This window comes from Zingiber officinale, chromosome 11A, assembly GCF_018446385.1.
Source record: "Zingiber officinale cultivar Zhangliang chromosome 11A, Zo_v1.1, whole genome shotgun sequence".
Lineage (NCBI taxonomy): Eukaryota > Viridiplantae > Streptophyta > Magnoliopsida > Zingiberales > Zingiberaceae > Zingiber > Zingiber officinale.
In genome coordinates this window covers 59,878,477-59,902,604 of record NC_056006.1, presented here as the reverse complement: position 1 = coordinate 59,902,604, position 24,128 = coordinate 59,878,477, and the positions used below count along the sequence as shown (strand labels likewise).

At 38.8% G+C, this 24,128-nt stretch overlaps 1 protein-coding gene across 1 annotated transcript; it reads right to left on the bottom strand.

Moving 5' to 3' along the window:
- Positions 1 to 22,082: 22,082 nt before the first annotated feature.
- Positions 22,083 to 23,026, bottom strand: LOC122032622 (histone H2B.3-like). Its single transcript, XM_042591933.1, has one exon. The coding sequence runs from the start codon at positions 22,961 to 22,963 to the stop codon at positions 22,151 to 22,153; it is 813 nt and encodes a 270-aa protein (XP_042447867.1). The 5' UTR covers positions 22,964 to 23,026; the 3' UTR covers positions 22,083 to 22,150.
- Positions 23,027 to 24,128: the final 1,102 nt, after the last annotated feature.

The window sequence follows — 24,128 nt, the reverse complement described above, 5'->3', positions numbered from 1 at the left end:
GACGCTCAAGTAAGTAAGCATAATTTAATAAATGATTTATTTGAATTAGATGAGCAGAATAATACTACTTCGGCCGAGGAAGGTATTACGATGGTTGCAGGTACAAGTAAGACAGATGAAAAGATATGGTATGAGTCTTCAGATGAATCCGGGTGCGACGTAGAAGAACCGACGAGCTTCCTCGCTCTACCAGTACTAGCAACCGTGGCGGAAACTGAGTCCGAGTATGAGTCAGAAACAGAGAGCGAATCCGAGACTGAGTCTGATCGAAGCCACGAATCCGCATTCGTTTCCAAACGACCAAAACCCACTGTAAGTTCACTACTCGCAGAATTTCAATTAGATAACTTGCATGAATTATTACCTTACTTAGTAAAAAAGTTGGCTAAATCCAATGTCCGGGTTAAGTCGCTCCAAAAGGAGGTAACAACCCTTAAGGAAGCGACTGACTCGAGCTCTTTAACTGAGTCAGTTCAAATTGGGAGTTCAACTCAAGTCCAACAACTTGAGGAAGAAAATTTCAATTTGAAAGCTCAAATTAAAGAACTCAAGGACACCTTGGGCTCCAAGAATCTGGATTTGATTCTTGGAAAACAGCGAGCCGTTTACAACAAAACTGGACTTGGATTTAAAACTAAAATAAAATACAAATTATATTTATCACTAGTTAATAGAAATAATAGAAAAAGTCTCCAAGCATGGGTGGCAAAATCCAACTTGGTTAATCAAGTTGGAACTGGTCACTATTGGGTCCCCAAGGATCAAATCTATTACCTTGATAGACCATATCGAGGCTATGATCCAGGGGGAGCTAATAGAAAAACAATATTAAGAATATAATTCAAATTAATATTCAAATTAAATTTGAAATAAAAAATTCAAAATTCAAAATTTAATTAAAAATTCAATTAAAATTTCAAAATTAAATTCAAATTTCAAAATTCAATTAAAATTTTGAAATTAAATTAAATTCGAAATTCAATTCGAAATTAATTCAAAATTAAAAGTAAATTTCAACTTAAGTTAAATAAAAATAGATGGAGGATCCAGACTCGCTGGCACCCCCAACTGAACTACCCGACAGGGTAACTGAACCTAATCTATCCGAAATGGGTAAAACAAGAGTAGATTACTCGGCAGGGTAATTAAGGTTAGATCAAAACGGGCTAGGTTTAACTTGACCCACGGTACTGGTGAAGTTTTTGGATGATAGTACGTTAGGGAAGCTTGAGCATCACATGTCTAGGAAGATATGGTTTCAACCTGGTGCATTTGGCCAAGTGGAACTGACCGAAGCTACCCTTAAATAAATCCTAACCAGTTAGACCAAGGTTTAGTATTAAGTTCAATAGGTAGGACTATTTGGAAAACCTCGAAGGCATGGTTACTTTAATGAGTTCCTTGTGACTCACCATAGCCTAGAAGTTTATCCAAAGAATGCTTACTTGTTGAACCCAAAGCTAAACCTGAATCTAACACAAAATTAACCCAAACCCTTAAATTGAACCTCAATTCATCTCACAAAAATTATAGGATTCCCTGATTGAAAATTTAGATCGGGTGAGATGACTAGGAAATTAAATTATTAAAATTGACTTAACTTAAATCAAATTAATTAACAATAAAATTATTTTAACTTGAATTATTTTCAAATCAAAATTATTTTAAAACTCATTTTCAAAATTCTTTTCAACTCAATTTCAAAATTATTTTCAAAAATTAACTTACTTAAAAATCAATTTCAAAATTATTTTCAAAATTATTTTAAAACTTAATTTCAAAATCTTTTTAAAAAACTTAATTTTAAAAACTTAATTTCAAAACTTAATTTCAAAATCTTTTTAAAAACTTAATTTCAAAATTATTTCAAAACTTAATTTTAAAAACTTAATTTCAAAATTATTTCAAAACTTAATTTTAAAAACATAATTTCAAAATTATTTAAAAACTTAATTCTAGAAACTTAATTTCAAAACTTAATTTCAAAATCTTTTTAAAAACTTAATTTCAAAACTTAATTTCAAAATCTTTTTATAAACTTAATTTCAAAATTATTTCAAAACTTAATTTTAAAAACTTAATTTCAAAACTTAATTTTAAAAAAAAACTTTATTTCAAAATTGTTTCAAAACTTAATTTCAAAATATTTTTAAAAACTTAATTTCAAAACTTAATTTCAAAATATTTTTAAAAACTTAATTTCAAAAATTATTTCAAAACTTTATTTTAAAACTTAATTTCAAAATTATTTCAAAACTTAATTTTAAAAACATAATTTCAAAATTATTTAAAAACTTAATTTTAAAAACTTAATTTCAAAACTTAATTTAAAAAAAAACTTTATTTCAAAATTATTTCAAAACTTAATTTTAAAAAAAAACTTAATTTCAAAATTATTTAAAATCTTAATTTTAAAAACTTAATTTCAAAACTTAATTTCAAAATCTTTTTAAAAAACTTAATTTCAAAATCTTTTTAAAAACTTAATTTCAAAACTTAATTTCAAAATCTTTTTTAAAACTTAATTTCAAAATCTCTTTTAAAACTTAATTTCAAAATTATTTCAAAACTTTATTTTAAAACATAATTTCAAAATTATTTCAAAACTTAATTTCAAAATCTTTTTCAAAACTTACTTTCAAAATTATTTTCAAAATTAGTTCAAAAATCTTTTAAACTTAATTTCTAAATTTCTTTCAAAATTATTTAAGAATCTTTTCTAAATTACTTTCAAAATTATTTTAAAATCTTTTCAAAATTATTTTCAAAATTAATTAAAAATCTTTTCAAAATTAATTTCAAACTTACTTAAAAATCGTTTCAAAAATTATTTTCGAAATTATTTTAAAACTTAATTTCAAAATCTTTTTAAAAACTTAATTTCAAAATCTTTTTAAAAACTTAATTTCAAAATATTTTTCAAAACTTAATTTCAAAATCTTTTTAAAAACTTAATTTCAAAATTCTTTCAAAATTTAATTTCAAAATTATTTAAAAATCTTTTCAAAATTACTTTTAAAATTATTTAAAAATCTTTTCAAAATTAATTTCAAAATCATTTTAAAAATCTTTTCAAAATTAATTTCAAAATTTTGGACTTAACACCAATTAGATAATTTGATTGTTATTTAAACTTAACTCATGCTTGGAATTAAGAACCAACTGAATAAATAACCTAAAATTTTAGCTACTCTCTCTCTTCAACCTAAAAATTAACAAGTTTTTTTTTTCAAAAATAAGTATTATTTTATTCAAAATTAAGCTAAGTCCCTTTTTCACTTAAGCTATATTTTCAAAATTTAATGTTTGCAAAAGGCTCCGCTAAGTGACTCATATAGCAACTTTCAAACTTAGCCATCTTTATGAATTTTTGCTGAGTTACCTATTAGATTCATTCTATACTTAGCTAAGTGTATTAAAAGCATATTCCTTTACTTGCAAAATTTAGCTCATGGCTTTCAAAAATTTTTTTTGCCAAGTAAAAAGAGCCTTCAAAATAATTTGCCTCCAAATTTCTTTAAAATCTAGCTAAGTTTTTCTAAACTTAGTTACATATTTTTTTTCTCTTTTCCTCTAAAACCAACTAAGTTTACAAAGAGGCTAAAGTCATCCTTCAAGTCATCCATAAATTAGCTTTCTTAACTTAGGATGAAAATAACTAACAAAATTTTTTCAGTTACTAGCTAAGTGTTTCACAAGCATTTTTCAAAAGACTAAAACTATTTTTTTTCAAAAAACTTAAAACATGCTTTCCAACTGGCTTATTTTTTTGATATATGGCAAAGGGGGAGAGGAGGAAATTCAAAATCATTAAAATTCAAAATCATTAATTCAAAATCATTCAAAATAAAAAGTAAAAAGTGTTTTATTAAGGGGGGAGAGTAGGTAATTCAAAAGTAAAATTTTATTTCAAAAAGGAGACCCTGTATTAAGGGGGAGCTTCACAAAAGTTTAAGTGATAGCTTAAGTTAGGCGTTCATTTGAATTTATGTACTTAAGCTTGCTCACTTAAAATTTTTTAACATACTTATGCATTTGTTTTTACTTAACTTTGAATTTGGGTTGCCATAATCAAAAAGGGGAAGATTGTTGGAGCGGGAAGCATCCGACGATCGAACCCAAGTTTTGATAATGGCAAAGGGTTCAAAGTTAAGTCTTGTTGTTATCTAACATGTTGAATGAGTGTTTCAGGAAAGTCCTAACTGCGGTTAGGCAAAGGTGAAAGTCCTATGGGGTGGTAACCCTAGGTCCTAGGGGGTGGTAACCCTAGGTGGAGGAAAGTCCTAGCTGCGGTTAGGTAAAGGGAAAACCCTAGGGGGTGGTAACCCTAGGTCATAGGGGGTGGTAACCCTATGCGGAAAGTCTTGGCAGGTCGATGACTTTAGGCAAAAGTCCTACGGGGTGGTAACCCTAGGTGGAAAGTCCTGGTGTCGCGAACCAGGTGAAAGACTGGACTGGCCGGGAAGCAGATGTCCAGCAGAAAGTCCGAAAGCGTTGAGCATCGAAAGAAGTCCACGATCCGAGGATCGACTGGCAACAGGTAAATCTCCTGAGTGGAGTAGGTGAGGATGCGTTCCCCGTAGAGGGAACAGTAAGCGTCTGGTCGACCTAGGGTTTTTGGTTGGAAACCCGAAGTCAGACTCGGACAGTCCAGAGACTGTCTATACTTCATTTATCATATTTATTGTGCTAACTTTGTGTTGCAGGATAGTGTTTGGGACTAACATATCTTGCAGGTGCAAAGGAGCAACCTAAAGCCTCGGATGAACAGTGTCCGAGGTGCCTTCATGGAGCTTGGAGGCGCCTCGGGTGCAAGGCTGGAGCTGGCTGCGAGAAGCTGCTCAAGGCGCCTTGAATGAACAGTGGAAGGTGCCTTGAACAGATGAAGGCGCCCTGGTGAACAGTGTAAGGCGCCTTGAACCTGATAAGGTTCGACCAGTTCAGCCTTTATCTCCGCGGCTGACTCTGCTCATTCAAGGCGCCTTGGTGAACAGTAGAAGGCGCCTTGAACACCCTTTATAAGGGGTTTTGACCAGCAGCTCTCTTCAATGAATACCAAGTGATTTTTCATCTACGTGCTGCTCCAAAAGACGCTCCGAAGTGCTGCTACAAGTGCCCGACGACCCGAAGCTTCAGATTTAGCATTTCTTGTTGTCGGTATAATATTTATAGCTTTTAATTGTACTCATAATTGTAATCTTTTAACGAGCTTATAGTTGTTGCCCACGGAAAGCGATCAAGGATCGCGGGCCTTCGAGTAGGAGTCGCCTTAGGCTCCAAACGAAGTAAAATCTCTCGTGTCTCTCTGTGTGTGTTCGTTCTTTATTCCGCTGCGTGTTTTAACTCCGATAGTTTTACGATTCCGATAAACGAAAATGAAATAGCCACGAGCGCTATTCACCCCCCCCTAGCGCTTCTCGATCCAACAAACTCTACCAACGGCAGATGGTCCTCCCAACTGCCTCTGAAATCTATAACACATGACCTCAGCAGATCCTCCAGAGTCTGAATAGTCCGCTCTGACTATCCATCTGTCTGTGGATGGAAAGCTGTACTAAATCGGAGCTGTGTGCCCAAGGCCTGCTGCAGACTCTGCCAGAAACGAGACGTGAACCGTGGATCTCTATCCGAAATGATACTCAACGGAACACCATGTAGTCTGATGATCTCTTGGCATACAGATCTGCCAATTGATCCAGGGAATCAGTCCCGGATCGCTAAGAAGTGCGCGGATTTGGTTAATCGATCAACGATTACCCAAATCACGTCATGACCTCGTCGTGTCCTCGGCAAACCCACCACAAAGTTCATGGTAATGTGATCCCACTTCCACTCAGGAATAGGAATCCGCTGAAGTAATCCTGCAGGTCTCTGGTGCTCAGCCTTCACCTGCTGACAAACAAGACATCTAGCTATGAAATCCGCGATGTCTTTCTTCATGCCGTTCCACCAGTAGGAACACCTCAAGTCTCAATACATAGGGGTCCCGCCTAGGTGGATCGCAAATCGAGAGTGATGAGCCTCCTGAAGTAGCTCTTGTAAGACCGGATGAGACTGAGGTACGCATAATCTGCCTCGGAAGTATATAATACCCTCCTCGTCTCGTGTGAACTTGGTCTCCTGCCCAAAAGCTATCTGACTGCCAATGAACTGCAAATGCTGATCACTAGCCTGGGCCTCTCGGATCTTCGTTCTGATCGACGACTGAGCAACCATGGTAACAAGAATACCCTACTCTGTAGATCCCTGCTCCTCAAGGTCTAACTCAGAGAAACCTTGAATCAAGTCCGTGACTAAATCCGGTGGCAAGCCAAAGTCCCTCTGGACTTCCTGCTGAGAGCATCGGCAACCACATTAGCTTTCCCTGGGTGGTAGCTAATGGTACAATCATAGTCCTTCAGGAACTCCATCCATCTCCTCTGTTGGAGATTAAGCTCCTTCTGAGTGAAAATATATTTGAGACTCTTATGATCAGTGAGAATCTCAAATGTAATACCGTATAAATGATGCCGCCAAAGCTTCAGAGCAAAGATGATGGCAGCTAACTCCAAGTCATGAACTGGGTAGTTCTTCTCATGCTCCTTCACCGACGAGAAGCATAAGAGACTACACCGTCGCATCGTAGGCCCAACAAGAGATGCCTCGTATAGAGTACAACCGTCCTTCCGGAAGGTAAAACCAACTGAGCCGACACTAATCTCCGCTCAGCTCCTAAAAGCTGGTCTCACAACTGACCACATGAACTTCATGCCTTTCCTGGTCATGGCATAGAATACGCGAAAACCCTCGACAAAACGCGGTAATATCCGCCAATCCCGAAAACTACGGATCTCCGAATCGACTTTTCCCCCAACCGGTGACAGTCTTGATCTTCTGAGGATCAACTGAAATACCTCTGCTAGAAACCACGTGTCCCAGAAAACCGACTGAGGATAACCAGAATGCACACTTGTTGAACTTCGCGTACAGCTGATGTCGTCTAAGAGTCTCCAAGACTATACGAAGATGCTGTGCATGCTCCTCCTCGGAATGCGAGTAGACCAATATGTCATCAATGAAGACGATAACAAACTGATCCAGATACTCCAGAAAGATGCGGTTCATCAAGTCCATAAACACCGCTGGAGCATTGGTAAGCCCAAATGGCATTACCAAAAACTCATAATGTCCGTATCTGGTACGGAATGCTGTCTTCTAGATATCAGAATCTCTGACTCTCAACTGATGATATCCGGATCGCAGATCAATCTTATAATACACTGATGTACCTCTGAGCTGATCAAACAAATCCTCGATCCGTGGTAAAGGATATTTATTTATGATGGTCACTGCATTCAGCTGTCTATAGTCAATACATAACCTCATAGTGTCGTCCTTTTTCTTGACAAATAACACCGGAGAACCCCATGGAGAAACACTAGGGCGAATAAATCCCCTATCCAAAAGCTCCTGGAGTTGAACCTTCAACTCATTCAACTCTTTTGGTGCCATACGATAAGGAGCTTTCGATGCCGGTATGGTCCCCGGAATCAACTCAATAGCGAACTCCACTTGCCTTCTGGGAGGCAAACCTGGCAGCTCCTCTGGGAATACATCTGGGTACTCTCGGACTACCGGAACGTCGGAGAGTTGCGAACTACCGCTGTCCTCAGTACTAATCAAAGATAACAGAAATCCCTGACAGCCATGTGACAGCAGCTTCTGAGCCTGAATCGCCGAAATGATCGATATGCCGTCGTCTCTGATGCCAGTGAAATCCTATGAGGGTTGGTTCAGAGGCCGGAATGTGACCACCCTCGTCTGGCAATCAACTGTGGCATGATATGCTGACAAACAGTCCATGCCAAGTATAATATCAAACTCGACCATCTCCAATACTAGAAGATCTACAATAAGTATCATGTTGCCAAAGTCTAACGGGCAACCTCTGACCTCCTGGGTGACGTCTAAAGTATCACCGGACTATAGGGAGACGGTCAAACGCTGCAGTCTAAGAGTAGGTAATCTACCAATCTCCCGCATAAAGGTACAGGATATAAAAGAATGCGAGCTACCAGTATCAATCAATATATCAGCGGAAAGTGCATAAATGGAAATCGTACCGCTGAAAACGGATCCATCAGCTCGCTGCGCATCCTCTCTGGTAATCGCATGTATACGTCCAGTCTCTGGCGGAAGAGGAGGGGGGTAACACTGCCAGCGGCTGCTGCGGCTGGGCAGAAGCCTGCCACTGAGGCGGTGCTGGATAAGGTGCCAGAGAAGACTGAGAGGACGGTGACTGATACTGTGCCGAAGGCTAGGACTGAGTCTGGTACTGGCCTAAAGGCTGAGGCTGCATCTGATACTGCCCATGCGTCGGATAATAAGGTCCTGGAATAGAACTCTGGGGTACTATGGAAGCAATGGAATACTCCTTTCCAAGCATGCCAAATGCAGCTGCTGCAGGTGAAGCTGTCCCATGCTGACGATGTGAAGACTGGGCTTTCTGCCCTCCTCGATATGCCCCTGTCTGACTAGACTGTCCCCTCTGACCTGACCCTCCGGAAGCCATGTGTTGAGCCTTCAGCTGACAATCTCGGCTCTGGTACCCAGGCAGTTTGCAATAAAAGCAAATTGGTTGTCCCAGAGAGCAAGCTAGGGTGAGGTGATCTCTAGACCCACATTGGAAACAGTGAGTATCGCTGGGAGGTGTTTACCGGTTCTGCTGAGAAAACCGGGAACGTCCTGAAGAAGACCACCCTGACTTCTGAGGCCTACGAGATACCCTAGAAGTACCCTGACCTAGTCGACTGCGACCACTCTGCTGCTGTCCTGTCGCCTGTGTCTGCTGGATTTGCCCGGATACCTGACATGTATGCTTCCTCTTCCTATCCGGAAATGCTCTCTGCTGAGCTAACTCTATCATCAAGGCTCGATCTAGCGCATCTGAGTACGATGCGATCCCTAAACCGGCAAGCCTTACTTGCAGATAACCATCCAGTCTCTGTATAAACTGCATCATGCTAGATCTATCCTCCGCAACTAACTCTGGACAAAACTTAGCCAACCGGTTGAATTCAGTATGATACTCTGTCACCGTGCGATTGTTCTGACGCAGACTCATGAAATCCTGCCGGCAAGACATCTGATATGCTAGTGGAAAGAAACGGCTCTCAAAAGCCTCTTTGAACCTGGCCCAAGTAACGTTCCGCTCGCCGATGATGGAACACTGGGTAATCCACCAGGCGTTAGCCTCATCCTCAAATGGAAAACCGCTTTCTCCCACTCGAGCAAGCCATATAGAAGAAGGTCCGCTCCATAGTCTATATCCATGATAGAGCCATACTCGGTCAAGGTCTCCTTAGAAGAGTGTGAATCGAGTCTTCTTCGACTCTACATCGAATCCTAGCTCGTCGACAATATCTTGAGGCGACGGCCGCAGAATCGGAACCAGAACTGGTGCTGTGTGGTACCGGAATAAACCAAGGAGGAACTCCTGTGTCAGATAAACTGGAGCATAAGCCGGTGGTACCGCCGGTGAACAAAAGTGGCCGTGGAGGTACAGAGGTAATGGTACTGATGTGGAGCATTGCATCGGCACTGGGGCACAAAGCATCAGGCCGGTACACTGTAGGTCCAGGTGGCGGTGGTGCCAAGTACACCGTAGGCTGCTCTGGAGCAAATGTCGAGTACGCCAATGGTACCCCTGATGGTACCATAAATACGGTAGGAGTGGATACCGTTGGTGTGGCCAAAGTAGGTATCTCTACAGGAGCCATCGGGATTTGAGAGCCCGACGCTCCCGCCGCATCCTGAGTCTGTCCCTGACTGACAGGCTCATCAACAGTAGGCATCTCTGGCATATCCAGAGATCCCGAGGTCCTCGTACGTGGTCGTCCAGCACCACATCTCGCAGCAATACGCGTAGATCTCCTCATATTTGTTAAGTTATATTACAAATATTACTACCAATATAACATCATACCTATTTGCTATCTGGAGATGTTCTGTCGCTGTCTAGTCCCCAACTTTTGACCTCGAAATTCTGTACAAGAAAATACTGGAAATCCATATAAATCTGAAACAAATATCCGGCTTGTCTCGCAAACCCGGGCTAACCCAAAAATCCAGAACACCAAAAGCAGGTATCCAAAACCTGCTCTGATACCAATAAATTAGTATCAGATAAATCTCGAAAATCCATAATACAAAAATCCAACAATTATCGCCAAACTTGGCGCTCTGATACCAAGTAAATAAATTGGTATCAGGTTATCCCAAACATCCAAACTACGAAAACAAAGATCGTAAAACTTAAACTCTGATACCAAATAAATTGTCACGCTCTGGAGGAGTCCCTGTCCGAAGAAATTTTGTCAACATCTCCTCTGTACGGCGAACAATCTGAAACTTTCTAAATTTCCATATACCTCAGCCACATGCGACTGGAATAATAAAAGTAAATACACAATCACCCATGCAGTTTAATCATAGACAAACAGAGCAGTAATAAGATGACTCAAAAACAACCCTACTCCACTACACTCATAAAGCTCAAATCCGATTTTTCCTACTCCACTACACTTATAAAACACAAATACGACAAACTCACCTCTTCTGCCGTCCAGGCAGGCATGTAGTAAAACATATCGAATAAAAATCTATCGACATCACAAAATCCATACAATGTCTATACCATCAACCAGAACAAGTTTAGCATAATCTAAGTAAGAAAACCAAAAGACCAACACTATCTTTGAGATTTGCAGGGACTAGCAACTGGAACTCTTTCATGACAGCATCAACCTGAAAAATAACAACAATGGAGGCGGGGTGAGTCCAATACTCAGCAGGTATAACTGATATACAAAGTAGGGAAATAACCTCTAGCACTAATCATGCGTACAGTCTCCTGATATACGAAAGATAAAAATGCAACTGAAGTAAACAGGAGAGAAACTGTACTAACCAGGACCTGGGTATAAGGACAAACAGTCCGAGTGGTATAGAAATCCTGTATGCATGTCAAACATAGGCATCCAAACAATATGCAGCATATAAATGCAGCAAACACAAACACAAGCAATAAATGCATCATGCATATGATGCCAATGATGCATCCTGGTCACCCCTGACGCTAGTCGATCGTCTCACACACAATAGTGAGGCCGAGTGGGTAGGGCTGTGACAACCGTGCACTCTGTCGTCACTACTTCTGATGAGTGACCGAGTGGATGGGATGCTGTCGGAGTATACCTGTCCTCCTACCCCAAATCATAAATGGGGGAGAGCAATGCTCTCATCTCCCGGTACACGATAACGAGGAGGAATCCCTGCCGGCTACCATGTTGTGTCACACTACCCATGAGTGGACCAACGGAGCCAAACAAAGTTCCTGTTGCAACACACTCTGCCTGAATCGACCACTAACCCATGAGTGGTGGTGTGTACAGATCCATGTAACTGGCGATGTGCTCAACAATAATAGAACGAACTATCGCACAACATGTAATCATGCAAATGGTGCATGGCACTAACCACAAAATATCCTGAGCTAAACCATGTATATATATAGAAAGTGCACCATAAGTCAATGAATCAAAACAACGGTACACAGATCAGATAAGGTATACAACCTAGGTCCTGAACATGGTGAAGCATGGTATATCACTACCCCTACAAGCATGTATAAACAGGTAAAGTATACATGAGATGCAAACCAAGTAATCAATCAAGCATGTAACAAGTATTGGGTAGTGATTAACCGAAACAGAATGAGGAACATAATTAATGCAATTTGTTAAATTCACTACTATGTATATCAAACGACATAAAGTCATAAGTACCCGCCTCCAATAGGAATGTCCAAATCCGACATCGAGATGCTCGTCTCGCGTCAAAGTCCTGTATCCAATAGATATACGATTATTTAGCTAAATTTATATAAATAGCTAAATAAATTCTTTGACCCTAAATTAGGGCAAATCCCAAATCAACACCTAAACCTAATTCAAACACATAAACAATTATGTATATTCCAATTCCTACCTACATCAACATGTATCATAATCATGTTCTTTACCTTAATTCACAGCCACTATTTTGTACTGAAATCCAAGAGTTGCTGGAATTCTTCACTGTTCGGATTAGATGAAATCAAGATCGACAGCAAATCAAGCAACAAATTCTAATCAACAACCGAAGTTTACCTCCAAGATCCGACTAGGGCACAGCTCTGTGTCGTCTTCGACACTGTCGAGCAGAGCACAAACAGGACTCAGCACTGTTGCTCCTGTCCAAACTAACCTGTGCAGAGGTAGCAGTGGACCAAGGCTAGGGCACGGAAGCAAGCAATCTCCAGCGATGGTCGACTCTATTTACTCCTATCCGAACCTAATCCTGAGCAAAGACACACCGGCGAGACGGTCGGCGTCGGCGCTGTGCCGAGACACGGCAGAGAGGAAGAAGGGCACAAAGGAGTCGGGCTCGCGGTGTGCAGCGGGGAGGAGTGGCGGTGGTAGCTCACATGAGGAGATCGGCGAGGCTAGGGCTCGGCGTTACTCTCGTCTGCCAGCGTTGGCCGTGGCGATCGGGGCTGGCTAGGGCACGCGGTGGCCGACGCTAGGGCTGTGGAGTCGGCGTCGCTGTTATGGAGAAGGAGAGAAAGGAAACGGGAGGCAGATGAGAGGAGGAAGAGAAGCAAAACCCTTGCCGAGGGGTTTTGTACTCGGGTGGGGGAGGAACCGTCGGCGCCGGTTATGGTTTCGGCATCGGCACGTGCGGGGGAAAGGAGAAACGGCACGGGTTCGGCGTCGAGGGAAGAAAAAGAAAAGGATAAAGAAATAAAACTTTTCCTCATTAAAACAGGGTAGCCTAAACAGGCTTTTCCGGAACCCAAATTTTATCCCCGTTAACTCGTCCATACGAGCTCCGAAAAATTTCCAAAAAATTCCCTACTAAATATTCGCCTATTTTCGGTATTTTACATATGAACCTAATCTCCATCTAATTGTCCTTTGTGTGTGACCCAATAGGTTCTTGTAACGTTAACAATGCCCCTAAACCCATTTAGGAGCATAAGTAATGAGCGGTATCAAGCAACACATCATTACTACCCAAGTTACAAGAATGTTGAGATCCAACATCAACTTGTGACTACTAATTGTGACTCCTCACAATATATGACAAGTGTCTTTCTATCCTAGACATCTAGATTGATCAATGTGAGCCATAGACCGTGCCATCCTCTGACCAATCTAAATCTTGAACTCCAAGTAGACTTACTAAATCAAATGAGCTCAATATCTCATATTGACTCATTTGGGCATGGACATGCACTTCGTGGTCTCACTCTATCAAGAATATTGATGTCTCTCCCGTTATATAGGAGGGATAGATCCCATCTACATCACTCACATCCCTCTGCATAATTCGTTACATACCCAGTAATCGCCTTTATAGTCCACCCAGTTACGGGTAACATTTGACGAAACCAAAGTACATAACTCCTTATGTAGGGATCCATGGTGACTTTAGGTCTAAGGACTAGTAGTCATACTAATAGCCACATGAAAAAGTATATGACACTCATATAACGATCCATGATACTTTCTCATGGCGGGTCATTCAGTATACATTCTCCAATGCACACCCATGTGTCAACATGATATCTCTATATCCTAGACTTGTGAGATCAAGTCATCAAGTTGACCTACATGCTAGTCTTATTGCATTAACATTGTCCCTGAATGTTAATACTCGACTAGGAATGATTAAGAGTAGTGTTCCCTATATCATCTCACTATCGGTTCAACTAACCGATTGATATAGGTGAGAACCTTCAACTCAAGGACGCTATTATACTTAGTTTATTTAGTACCAATACAAGTAAGTATAATAACAAAAAACAGATGCCTTTATTTATATAAGAATATGATACAACAAGTCAATAATACAATCATCAAATGATTGGCTCTAGGGTTCTAACTAACACCTGAACCCAACTTCCGGCCTTCTCGAGCAAACTTCCGCTCTAGCTTCTCGTCCCTTAGAATCACTGCTTGCTTCCTTCTCGTCTGCCAACGTACTTCTCCACATCTTTTCGTCCCTCAAACAACTGCATCTTTTGCTCCTTGAGCAATCTTCCGCTCCGGCTTCTCGTCCCTCGGAAACACCGCACAGTCCCTTCTCATCCTCTGGTGTACTCTTCCACAGCACCTCGTTCCTCAGATGCATCGAGCCCATCGGCTCTCTCCCATGATGTCCTTCTCGCTAGCTGCGTCTTTCGCTCAACTTCCTGTGCTCCTAAGTTCCTGCACACTTAGACACAGGGTTAAACACAACAGGACCTAATGTAACTTGTTTGATCACTTCAAAACTATCTTGGGGTACCAACAATCTCTCCCTTTTTGATGTGAGCAACCCAAGTTAAGTTAGGGTAAACCAACATAAAGTAAAAGAACTAAATTTTGCAATAAAGGGTAAAAATTGAAAAAAAAAAAAAAAGTTAAGCTACCTCCCCCTAGACTTAATCTTCCCTTCTCCTTCTTTGATCACATAAAAAATGGGGTACCAAAAAAATTCTAAGGTTACCTTTTCAAAAATAAGAAATTTTTTAGTTAAAAAAAACTTTGATTTTCCAACATTATGAAAAGCTTATCAAGTTTTTGAAAACTTAGAAAATAATTTTGATATCACTTAAAAAAAATTTACAGTAATTTTAGAAAACTTTAATTTTTTAAAAAAGTTATAAGTAAAAAAAATATTTGAGTAACTATTTAAAGAATTAATTACAATTAAATACTTTATCAGTTAGTCAATTAAATATTTTATTTCATTAACTGGCTTCCAGGCTGTGGCAAGGCACTAGGCCTTCTTGGTTATTGGAGCAACAACCACTTTCTAAATAAAGCCTCTTAAGGAAATTAAATATTTAATCTACTCTCTGAAAGCCTTAAGTCTAATTAAATTTTAATTTAGACAAGATTTTGAAACCCAATATATGTTTCAACCTACTAGATTAATTAAAAATCTTTTGGGTATATATTTCTTTGAAATTTTCTTAATTTATCCCTTTTTAAAATATTTTTAAAATAATTTTTAAAAGATTTTAAAATAATTTTTTAAAGTAATTTTTAAAAGGATTTTTAAAGGATTTTGAAAATCTTTTTAAAATAAAATTTAATGGATTTTTTAAAAAATTAAAGGATTTTAAAATAATTTTTAAAGTTTTTTTAAAAGGATTTTTAAAATAATTTTTTAAAGGATTTAAAAAAAAAATTTAAAGGATTTAAAAAAAAATTAAAATATTTTAAAGTAAATTTTAAAAGATTTTTAAAATAATTTTTTTTAGTATTTTTTAAAAGATTTTTTAAAAGATTTTTAAAATAATTTTTAAAGGATGTTTAAAAGAATTTTAAAATAATTTTTAATGTTTTTTAAAAGAATTTTTAAATGATTTTTAAAATAATTTTTTAAAGGATTTTTAAAAGAATTTTTAAAAGATTTTTAAAATAATTTTTTAAAGTACTTTTTAACAGGATTTTTAAAATAATTTTTAAAGTAATTTTTAAAAGTATTTTTAAAGGATTTTTGAAAGAATTGTTTAAAAGCTTTTTAAAATAATTTTTAAAGTAAATTTTAAAGGATTTTTAAAAAAAAATTTTAAAGCGTTTTAAAATAATTTTTTAAAGTACTTTTTAAATGAATTTTTAAAGTATTTTTTAAAATAATTTTTAAAATATTTTAAAAATAATTTTTAAAGGTTTTTAAATGATTTTTAAAAGATTTTTTTTTTTCTAAGTTATCCTAGATCCATCTCATCCGATTCAAAGTTATCAATCAAGGAACCTTAAGTAATTTTGTGAGATGATTATCTTTAATTTAGATTATTTCTAAGGATTAATTTACATTTGGTTAAACTTAGGTTTTCCAATTGGTTAATTAAATATACATTTCAAAGATTGGCTCCCAGGCTATGGCGAGGCACTAGGCCTTCTTGGGTATGGGATCATCCACCACTTCTAGACAGAGCTTTTCAAATAAAATATATATTTAATCCCTTTTGAAACCCCTAGGTTTAACTATACAAGTGTAAATTTCGCATAAGTCCTTAAACTATCCTAGTCTAAACATGCATAATACAAAAAAATAAACAAGCATCAAACAATTCTAGAAATAGATTTTCTATTGGCTCCCCCTGGATCATAGTCTCGATATGGTCTATCAGGGAAATGAACTTGATCCTTGGGGACCCAATATTAACCAAGTACAACTTGATTAACTAAGTTGGACTTAGATACCCATGCTTGGACTATCTGTCTATTTGGTTTGTTAACAAACGATAAATAAGACCGATATTTCTTTTTATTTCTAAATCCTAGCCCAGATCAATTGTATACGGCTTTCTGGTTTCCAAGAATCAAGTCAAGATTCTTGGAACCCAGTGTAAATCGTTCCAATGTAACTTTCAAATCCTTGATTTGAATTTTCAGGCTAAAATTCTCTTCCTCAAGCTTTTGGACTTGAGTTGAGGTTCCAATCTGAACCAATTCAGTCGAGGATTCGAAATTAGTCGCTTCTTTAAGGGAGGTTACCTCCTTTAGAAGCGACTTGATCCGAATGTTGGACTTAGCTAATTTTTGCATTAAGTAATTGATTAAATTGTATAAACGACGCGTACTTACAGAGAGGTTTGGCCCTTCGGAAATGGATACGAATCCATGGCTTTTCTCGGACTCAGCTTCCAATTCGTCCTCGCTTCCGGATTCGCTAATTTGATGATGGGTCGTCATTACGAGATAACTCGTCTGTTTGAGTTCTTTGTCATCGGACTCTTCTGAGGATGGCTCGTCCCAGGTCGCCTTTAGAGCCTTCTTTCTTCTTGCCTTTTTTGTATCTTTCTGGTTCAAGCATTTGGCCTTGATGTGCCCCTTCTGGTTGCATCTGTAGCACGTCACCTCTAACTTTACCTTTGAGTTTGGTTGTACCTCCTTGAACTAGATGACCTTTTTGACATCCTTCTTGTTGAAGCCCTTCTTCTTCTTGTAGAGATTCCTCACCAGGTTGACGAGTTCCGCCGTGGGCTCGTCATCATCGTCGTCTGAATCTGGTTCTTCTTCTGATTCTGGTTCGATTCTATGCTTTGTTTTAGTTTCACGGGTTCTTCCTGCACCTATAACCAAAGCTATACCTTTCTCGGTCGGACGTGAGTTAATCTGTTTATGTAATTTGAATTATGCAAATAGCTCATCTAATTTTATTGAAGAAAGGTCCTTAGAAACCTTGTAAGCATCTACCATGGATGCCCACAAGGTATTCCTCGGAAAAGCGTTTAGAGAATACCTGATTACATCTCTGTTTTATACCTTCTGTCCGATTGCATGCAGATCATTGAGTAGGTCTTGTATCCGGGCGTGGAGTTGGCTAGTCGTCTCATTTTCCTGTATTTTAATATTATATAGTTTATTGAATATTAAATCTCTCTTGCTTATCTTGGTGTCGGGCGTTCCTTCATAAAGCTCAATTAGCTTATCCCAAAGTTCCTTGGCACTCGAGAATGGGCCGACGCAGTTCAACTCCTCCTTCGATAGGCCGCACTGGAGTGTCCAGGTCGCCTTGGCATCCGCTTCTACCTTTTTGATAAGAGTCGTGTCCCAGTCCTCATATGATATTGGTTTGCCGGCGCCGTCAGTTGGTAGTTGAAACCCAATTTTGACGATCATCCATACTTCAAAGTGAGTCTGGAGATACACCTCCATCCAACCCTTCCAGTAACCGAAGTCGTTTCCAGTGAAGAGCGGTGGGCGAGCGGTGCTATACCCTTCTTGAAGAGCCATGTAAAAATTCTTGCACAGAAAAATAAACAGAAAACAAGTCTCAGGACTTGGTCCTGGATTAGCAATGTGGTATAAAGTAAAAATAAATTATGATCTTGAGTGGTGTTGCACCAGCTTCGAGACAAATCTAATTATGAAGGAAAATTAGATCGGAAGACGACAAGAATACCGATTTCGATCGACTCCGAAAAACTGAAATCACCATGAAAAAAATGCTTGATTGGTGGTTGCATCAAATCAAAGTGACCCCGCTCTGATACCAATTGTTGGATCGAGATGCGCTAGAGGGGGGTGAATAGCGCTCGTGGCTTTCACGCATTTCAGATTCTAAAACGTATCAAGAATAAACGCAACGGAAATTAAATCAAACACACAAAACACACAGAAGACTCCAAGATTTATTTGGTTCGGAGCATAGGGCGACTCCTACTCCAAGGCTCATGCTCGTTAAGCGTTTACTTTGGGCAACAACTATTATGTGCAAAAGTTTACAAGAGTATTACAATTTAAGAATAAAAAATATTTATACCGACAACAAGAATTGAAGATCTCGAAGCTTCGGGTTGTCAGGGACTTGTCGTAGCTTAGCCGGGTCATATCTTGAGCAGCACACGAAGGATGAATCACTTGGAATCTGATGATGTGAGATGCTGGTTGAATACCCCATATAAAGGTTGTTGGAGGCGCCTCAAAGCCCCTTGAGGCGCCTCCACCGCAGCCGAGTCAGCCACGCAGATAAGCGCAGAAGAAGTCCTCACTGATCCTCTTGAAGGCACCTCCATAAGCCTTGAAGGCGCCTCCAAGGTTGTCTGAGGCGCCTCAAGCCTCCATGAGGGTGCCTCCATACTTGTCGCGTGCGCTTCTTCTCCTTTGCACCCGAGGCGCCTCCAAGCTCCATGAGAGTGCCTCGGGTATTGTTCATCCAAGGCCAAAAGAGCTCCTTTGTTCCTGCAAGATAGGCTAGCCCACAAGATAACAATATATCCTGCAAAACAAGGTTAACATATAATTAACATAGTAACAGAATTGTTTTGACAGTCTCCGAACTGTCCGGTTCTGACTTCGGATTTTATACCGGAAACCTTAGGTTGAACCGACGACCACTGCTCCTTCTCGAGGAACACGTCCTGACCTACTCCACTCAAGAGAGCATACCTGATGCCAGTCTGGTCCTCCAGACCTACTGGACTTTCTGCCTAGGGTTACCACCTCCTAGGACCTAGGGTTACCACCCCCTAGAGTTTTTCACCACATAAGGTTACCCCCCCCCCCCCCCCCCAAGAACCTAAGGTTACCCCCCTTAGGATTTCCTCCACCTAGGGTTACTACCTCCTAGGACCTGAGGTTGCCGCCCCTTAGGCCCCGTTTGGTAGGGGTGATAGGATTAATATTATGTTTTCAAAAAGTAAATAATATGTTGTTTGGTAGGGTGAGTTAGGGGTAGGATTATGGTGGATTGGGAGTGGGATTCACAATCCCTAGGCATGGGGAGTGATTATTAATCTCACTTCCAATCCTATCCTTATCAACCCATTTCTAATCCTATCACCCTTACCAAACACAGCCTTAGGGTTTTTCACCACCTAGGGTTACCACCCCCTAGGACATATGGTTATCACCCCTTAGGATTTTTCACCTGCCTAACCGCAGTTAGAACTTTCCTGCAAACTCATTCAATATATCAGGCAACAAACCAACTTAACTTGAACCCTTTGACATAATCAAAACACTGGTTCGATCGTCGAATGCTTCCCGCACCAACAACCACTAGTTTAGGTTGTTTAATCAACTATACCTCAATCCTAATCGATTGATTTCATCAATTGATTGGGCTAATCGATTGATTTCATGCCAACTGTTTAGCACCTTGCTAATCTACCTTGGACTTAACTAGTTTCCAACTAAGTTTGCATAGTCTCACTGAGACTTCACTTGTGACAAGTGTTTAGCTTTCAACTAATCCAGTTTGGATTTAATCTAGTTCCCACAAAAACTTCTCTTGTGTCAATTATCTAGCTCCTAGCTAATCCATCTTAGACTTAATTAAATTTTCAATTAGGTTTATCTGATCCCATTAAAATTTCTATTTATCTAACATCTAATTAGAACTTCTCATTTATCTAACTTCTAATTAAAAACTTCTTATTTAAACCTATTATCTAAATATTAAAATTTAAATTTAAGTTAATTTAACCTTAGTCAAATTAAATTTGACCTAAGGACAATGACCAACAAAAATGACTTTCTTAATTTTTTTTTCAAAAAAACGTAAAGCCTTCTTAATCTTATCCGTTTTTAGAGTTTTGCACAACCGACAGGCAGAGAATTTGTTGAGTGACCTGGATTTCTTGAGAAGTCACTACCTGGCGGTCCCAACGACGGTCTCACGTTGTTTGTTATTAAGAGAGTACATTAGATTAGACAATCAAAATTAACCCTCAGATAAAATAATTCGTCAGTATTTATCGGGGCGGTCCTAACAACGGTCCCACATTATTACATTAGACAATCAAAATTAATCATCAGATAGAAATATATATTTATCGGGACGGTCCCAACGACGTTTTCATATTATTAAGAGACTTTAAATTAAAAAAAAAATCCAAAATTCACTATAAAAAAAAATATCCTCAGTATTTATCGGATTCTAGCGCGCGGCATATCCTATAATCCTAGCGTGTTATGAAGTCACTCACCTGATAAAAGATGATTCAATCAAATAATTTAGAAAGTATGGGAGACTATATCTTCAGATGTGACAAGTTTCAATCTAAGTATCTTATATAATAATATCTCATGTCTAAACCATAATATCATCTAAAAAGAACGATTAAAAAATCACTTATGGTGGTAAAAAGATAACTACATTCACCCTCAATTTTCTCATCAATCCGTTCCAAGGCTAATACAGAAAAGATAAATTACAAGTGACTATTAATCTTTAGAATAATAACTAGTCCATAATGAAGATATTTACCTCAATTATGCCAAAATTTAAACCCCAATTATGTCAAAATTTAAATCCCACTTTATGATGACATTACCTCATGCCCTAGTCATTATACCGTCTCGAAAAGATATTAAAAAGTCACGTGACAAAAAAATCATAAGGAAGATATTTACTTCAATTATATCAAAATTCAAATCTCAGATCTTATGATGACAGTACCTCATGCCTAGTCGACCGTCTCGAAAGAATGTTAAAAAGTCACGTGGCAAAAAAATAGGTGATTCGCTCGTCCTTAGTGCCCTCCCAATCCGTTCTTAAGCCAACACGGAGAAAATAAATCACGGATGACTACTAGTCATTAGTACAAGTGACAAACATGAGCGAGAGACATGCTTAGACACGTCAAATTTTGTCCCCCCACCAATCCGTTCCTAAATCAACACGGAGAAAGTAATCACGAATAATTACTAGTCATTAATACAAAAGACAAACATGAGCGAGAGACATGCTCAGACACGTCAAATTTTAACCCCAAGAATAAAAGGTCACTCACGCTTCACGCTGGGTGAATAAAAACTTAATTAAATCAAATAAATTAATTTTAAAATTAAGTTTAATTAATCAAAATTTTGATTTTTTTAAATCGATTAATTAGTTCGATTTTAAAATTTTAAAACCGAATCAAATTTGTAGATTAATTTTTACACTATTATTTTTTTAGATCGAATCAAAATTTTAAACTAACTAAGAATTTTGATTAATTGAACTAGAGAATTTTAATTAATTCAATTAATCTGGTATCTATTTGTTATCTAACCGAATTACTCACTCTTCACTCTTAAATGAGACCGAATAGGCTGACTTTAGACGTGGAACAAATTATCAAAAGATTACGAACATCCGAAATACGTATTCGAATTTTTAATAAATCCGAACAAATCAGTTAACTAAATAAATCGAATAAATTGATTTTTTTAAATTTAATTTAATTTAATAAAAATTTAATTCAATTTAAAATTTATAATATAAAAAATCGATTTATTCAAAAATTCATCCCGAATCGAATTAACTGATTTTTTTTTAAAAAATATTTTTTTAAAAAAAATTAAATTCCCAAATAAACCGAACCTAATTTGATCGATTTACCCCTATCCCCTATCCAGCATTAATTAAAATGAGCAAACATCGACACACATATAAGGTTAGATTCGAACACAACCAAATTTAGTATCACACTAACTAGTAGCTCACGTGACGAGAATTATTCTGCACTACGGAGCATTCCAAAATGGCAAAATCCCGCCCGCCGCCCTTGATGTCTATTACAACTAACTACACTAACAATGTCCGGCCAACCCTCCCACATCTCCGCTACCCGCTCCCACTAGTAGCCGCTGCCCGACGCGGCCGCCATGTAGTTAGCAACGGCCTTGCTTCCCTCGGCGATGGCATGCTTGCCCAACTCCCCCGGCAACACCAGTTGCACCGCCCCTTGCACCTCTCTCGATGACAGCGTCGCCCTCCCTGAGTAGGTCGACAGCTGTGACGCCTCGTTTGCCAGCCGCTCGAACATGTCCCCCATCATGCAGTCCACCACCGTCATCGCCCTCGCAGATATCCCCAGCCCTGGGTGCACCTGCTTCAGCACCCGGAACACGTACCTCTTGTACCCGCCGCCCACGCCGTCCATCTCGCCACCGCCCAACCTCCTCCTCCACCTCCGCTTCCCTCCCTTCTTGCTCTCTTTTACGGGCGCTTCCTTTCGTTTCTCCACCTTCTTGGGCGTCGGAAGCTCTGCTTCCTTCTCCACCCTCTGGTCCTCCTCACCCTTTTCTTCTTTCTCGTCTCCCCCTTCTTCTTCTTTCGTTTCCATGTCGACGATGAACTCGGCCGCTTCCTTTTCTTTGCTACGATCGTCCTCGTCTCCCTTCTGCTTCGGAAGCGGCTCCTCTGTCTCCAGGGAAGCTTCCTCGGCTCTTTGCTTCTGCTCTGTTTCAGGCTCTGTTTTCTTGTCCTTAGCGACGACAACGACGGAAATGGGGACTTCATCCTCCACCACAACCTCAACAATCTTGGAGTCCGACTCGGCCGGGAGGTTGACGCTGTTATGGCTATCGACGGCCACGCCGAGGACTTCGACGGTCTCCTCGACCACCTTCTTGGTGGTCCTCACGATCTTGGCGCGCTTCGGAGCCATTAACAAATATCTCCTTCTCGACGTCGGCGTGTTGGAAAGTGAAAGAGGAGATAGGCTACGGCTTGAGATAGGGAAGAAAGCCGGGAGGAGACAATGCAGGGACAAATAGACGATTCGAGGAAGGCGGCGGGGCGACGCGTGGAACGACACGTGCGCCTTCAAGGGAAGATGAAGGGGATACGTGTACAAAATCCGGAGACTTCTCAAAGCGTCCTGGTTCCTTCCCCTAGTGCCAAGAACCAAAATCTTTGAACTGCAGTGGTCCCCAGTTTGACTGACCATACCTTCGGAGCCAAGTCATTTTGATTTATTTTTTCCGATTGAAAATTTAGGCATAAAATTAGAAAGGTATTTTAATCAAAATTACACCATTTAAAATAACTTTTAATTCATTTGCATATTAAAATAATATATCTTTAATAAGAAAATGTTAGAATCCAGCATTCCTTGAAAATACAAGACGCAAAGATATATCCCAATATACATAAGTTAGCATGTCCATTTTACGTGGTATCCGTTATATTAAATTAATTTAAGGGTCTATTCCTAATTCTCTTTTCTCACTAAACCTTATCATTCTCAGATCTATCGAAAGTGAAGAAAAACCTTGATAAACAAGCAACAAAGGATGAATTGATTACAGCAGCTTCTATTTGGTTAACATGCTTTGCCAATCGACACTAACAGCTCTCAATCTATAGGGATCTTATATGAAAAAAAATAATATATGCAGTAGAAAAATAAATTCCTCTAGGGATCCATACGAATACAATATACATATTATTCTATTCTATCAAGATAGAATAATTTTCTTTGTTACGTGAATGATACAATCCCGATAGTAACTTTAATTCGTCGGATCTCAGTGCGATCAAAGTGGCTGCTCCTCTTCGGTATCCACATGAACATGTTCTACATTCGTCGCACGAACTTAGATTCGGAGAAGAACAACCTTGTTGTGCTAGCAACAAGAAGATGTTTGGCCAAGGGAAGAAGAGGAAGAAAAAGATGATGAAAAGTCTCACATCAAAAATTTCACTCAAAAAGCTTTTATATTTATCCAATGAATACCAAGGGTTTCATGCCTTCTTCTTCCATTAATAATGAATTAATCTCCATTACTCTCTATTAAAATTTTTAATGGCTTGGATTAATATATTGGATT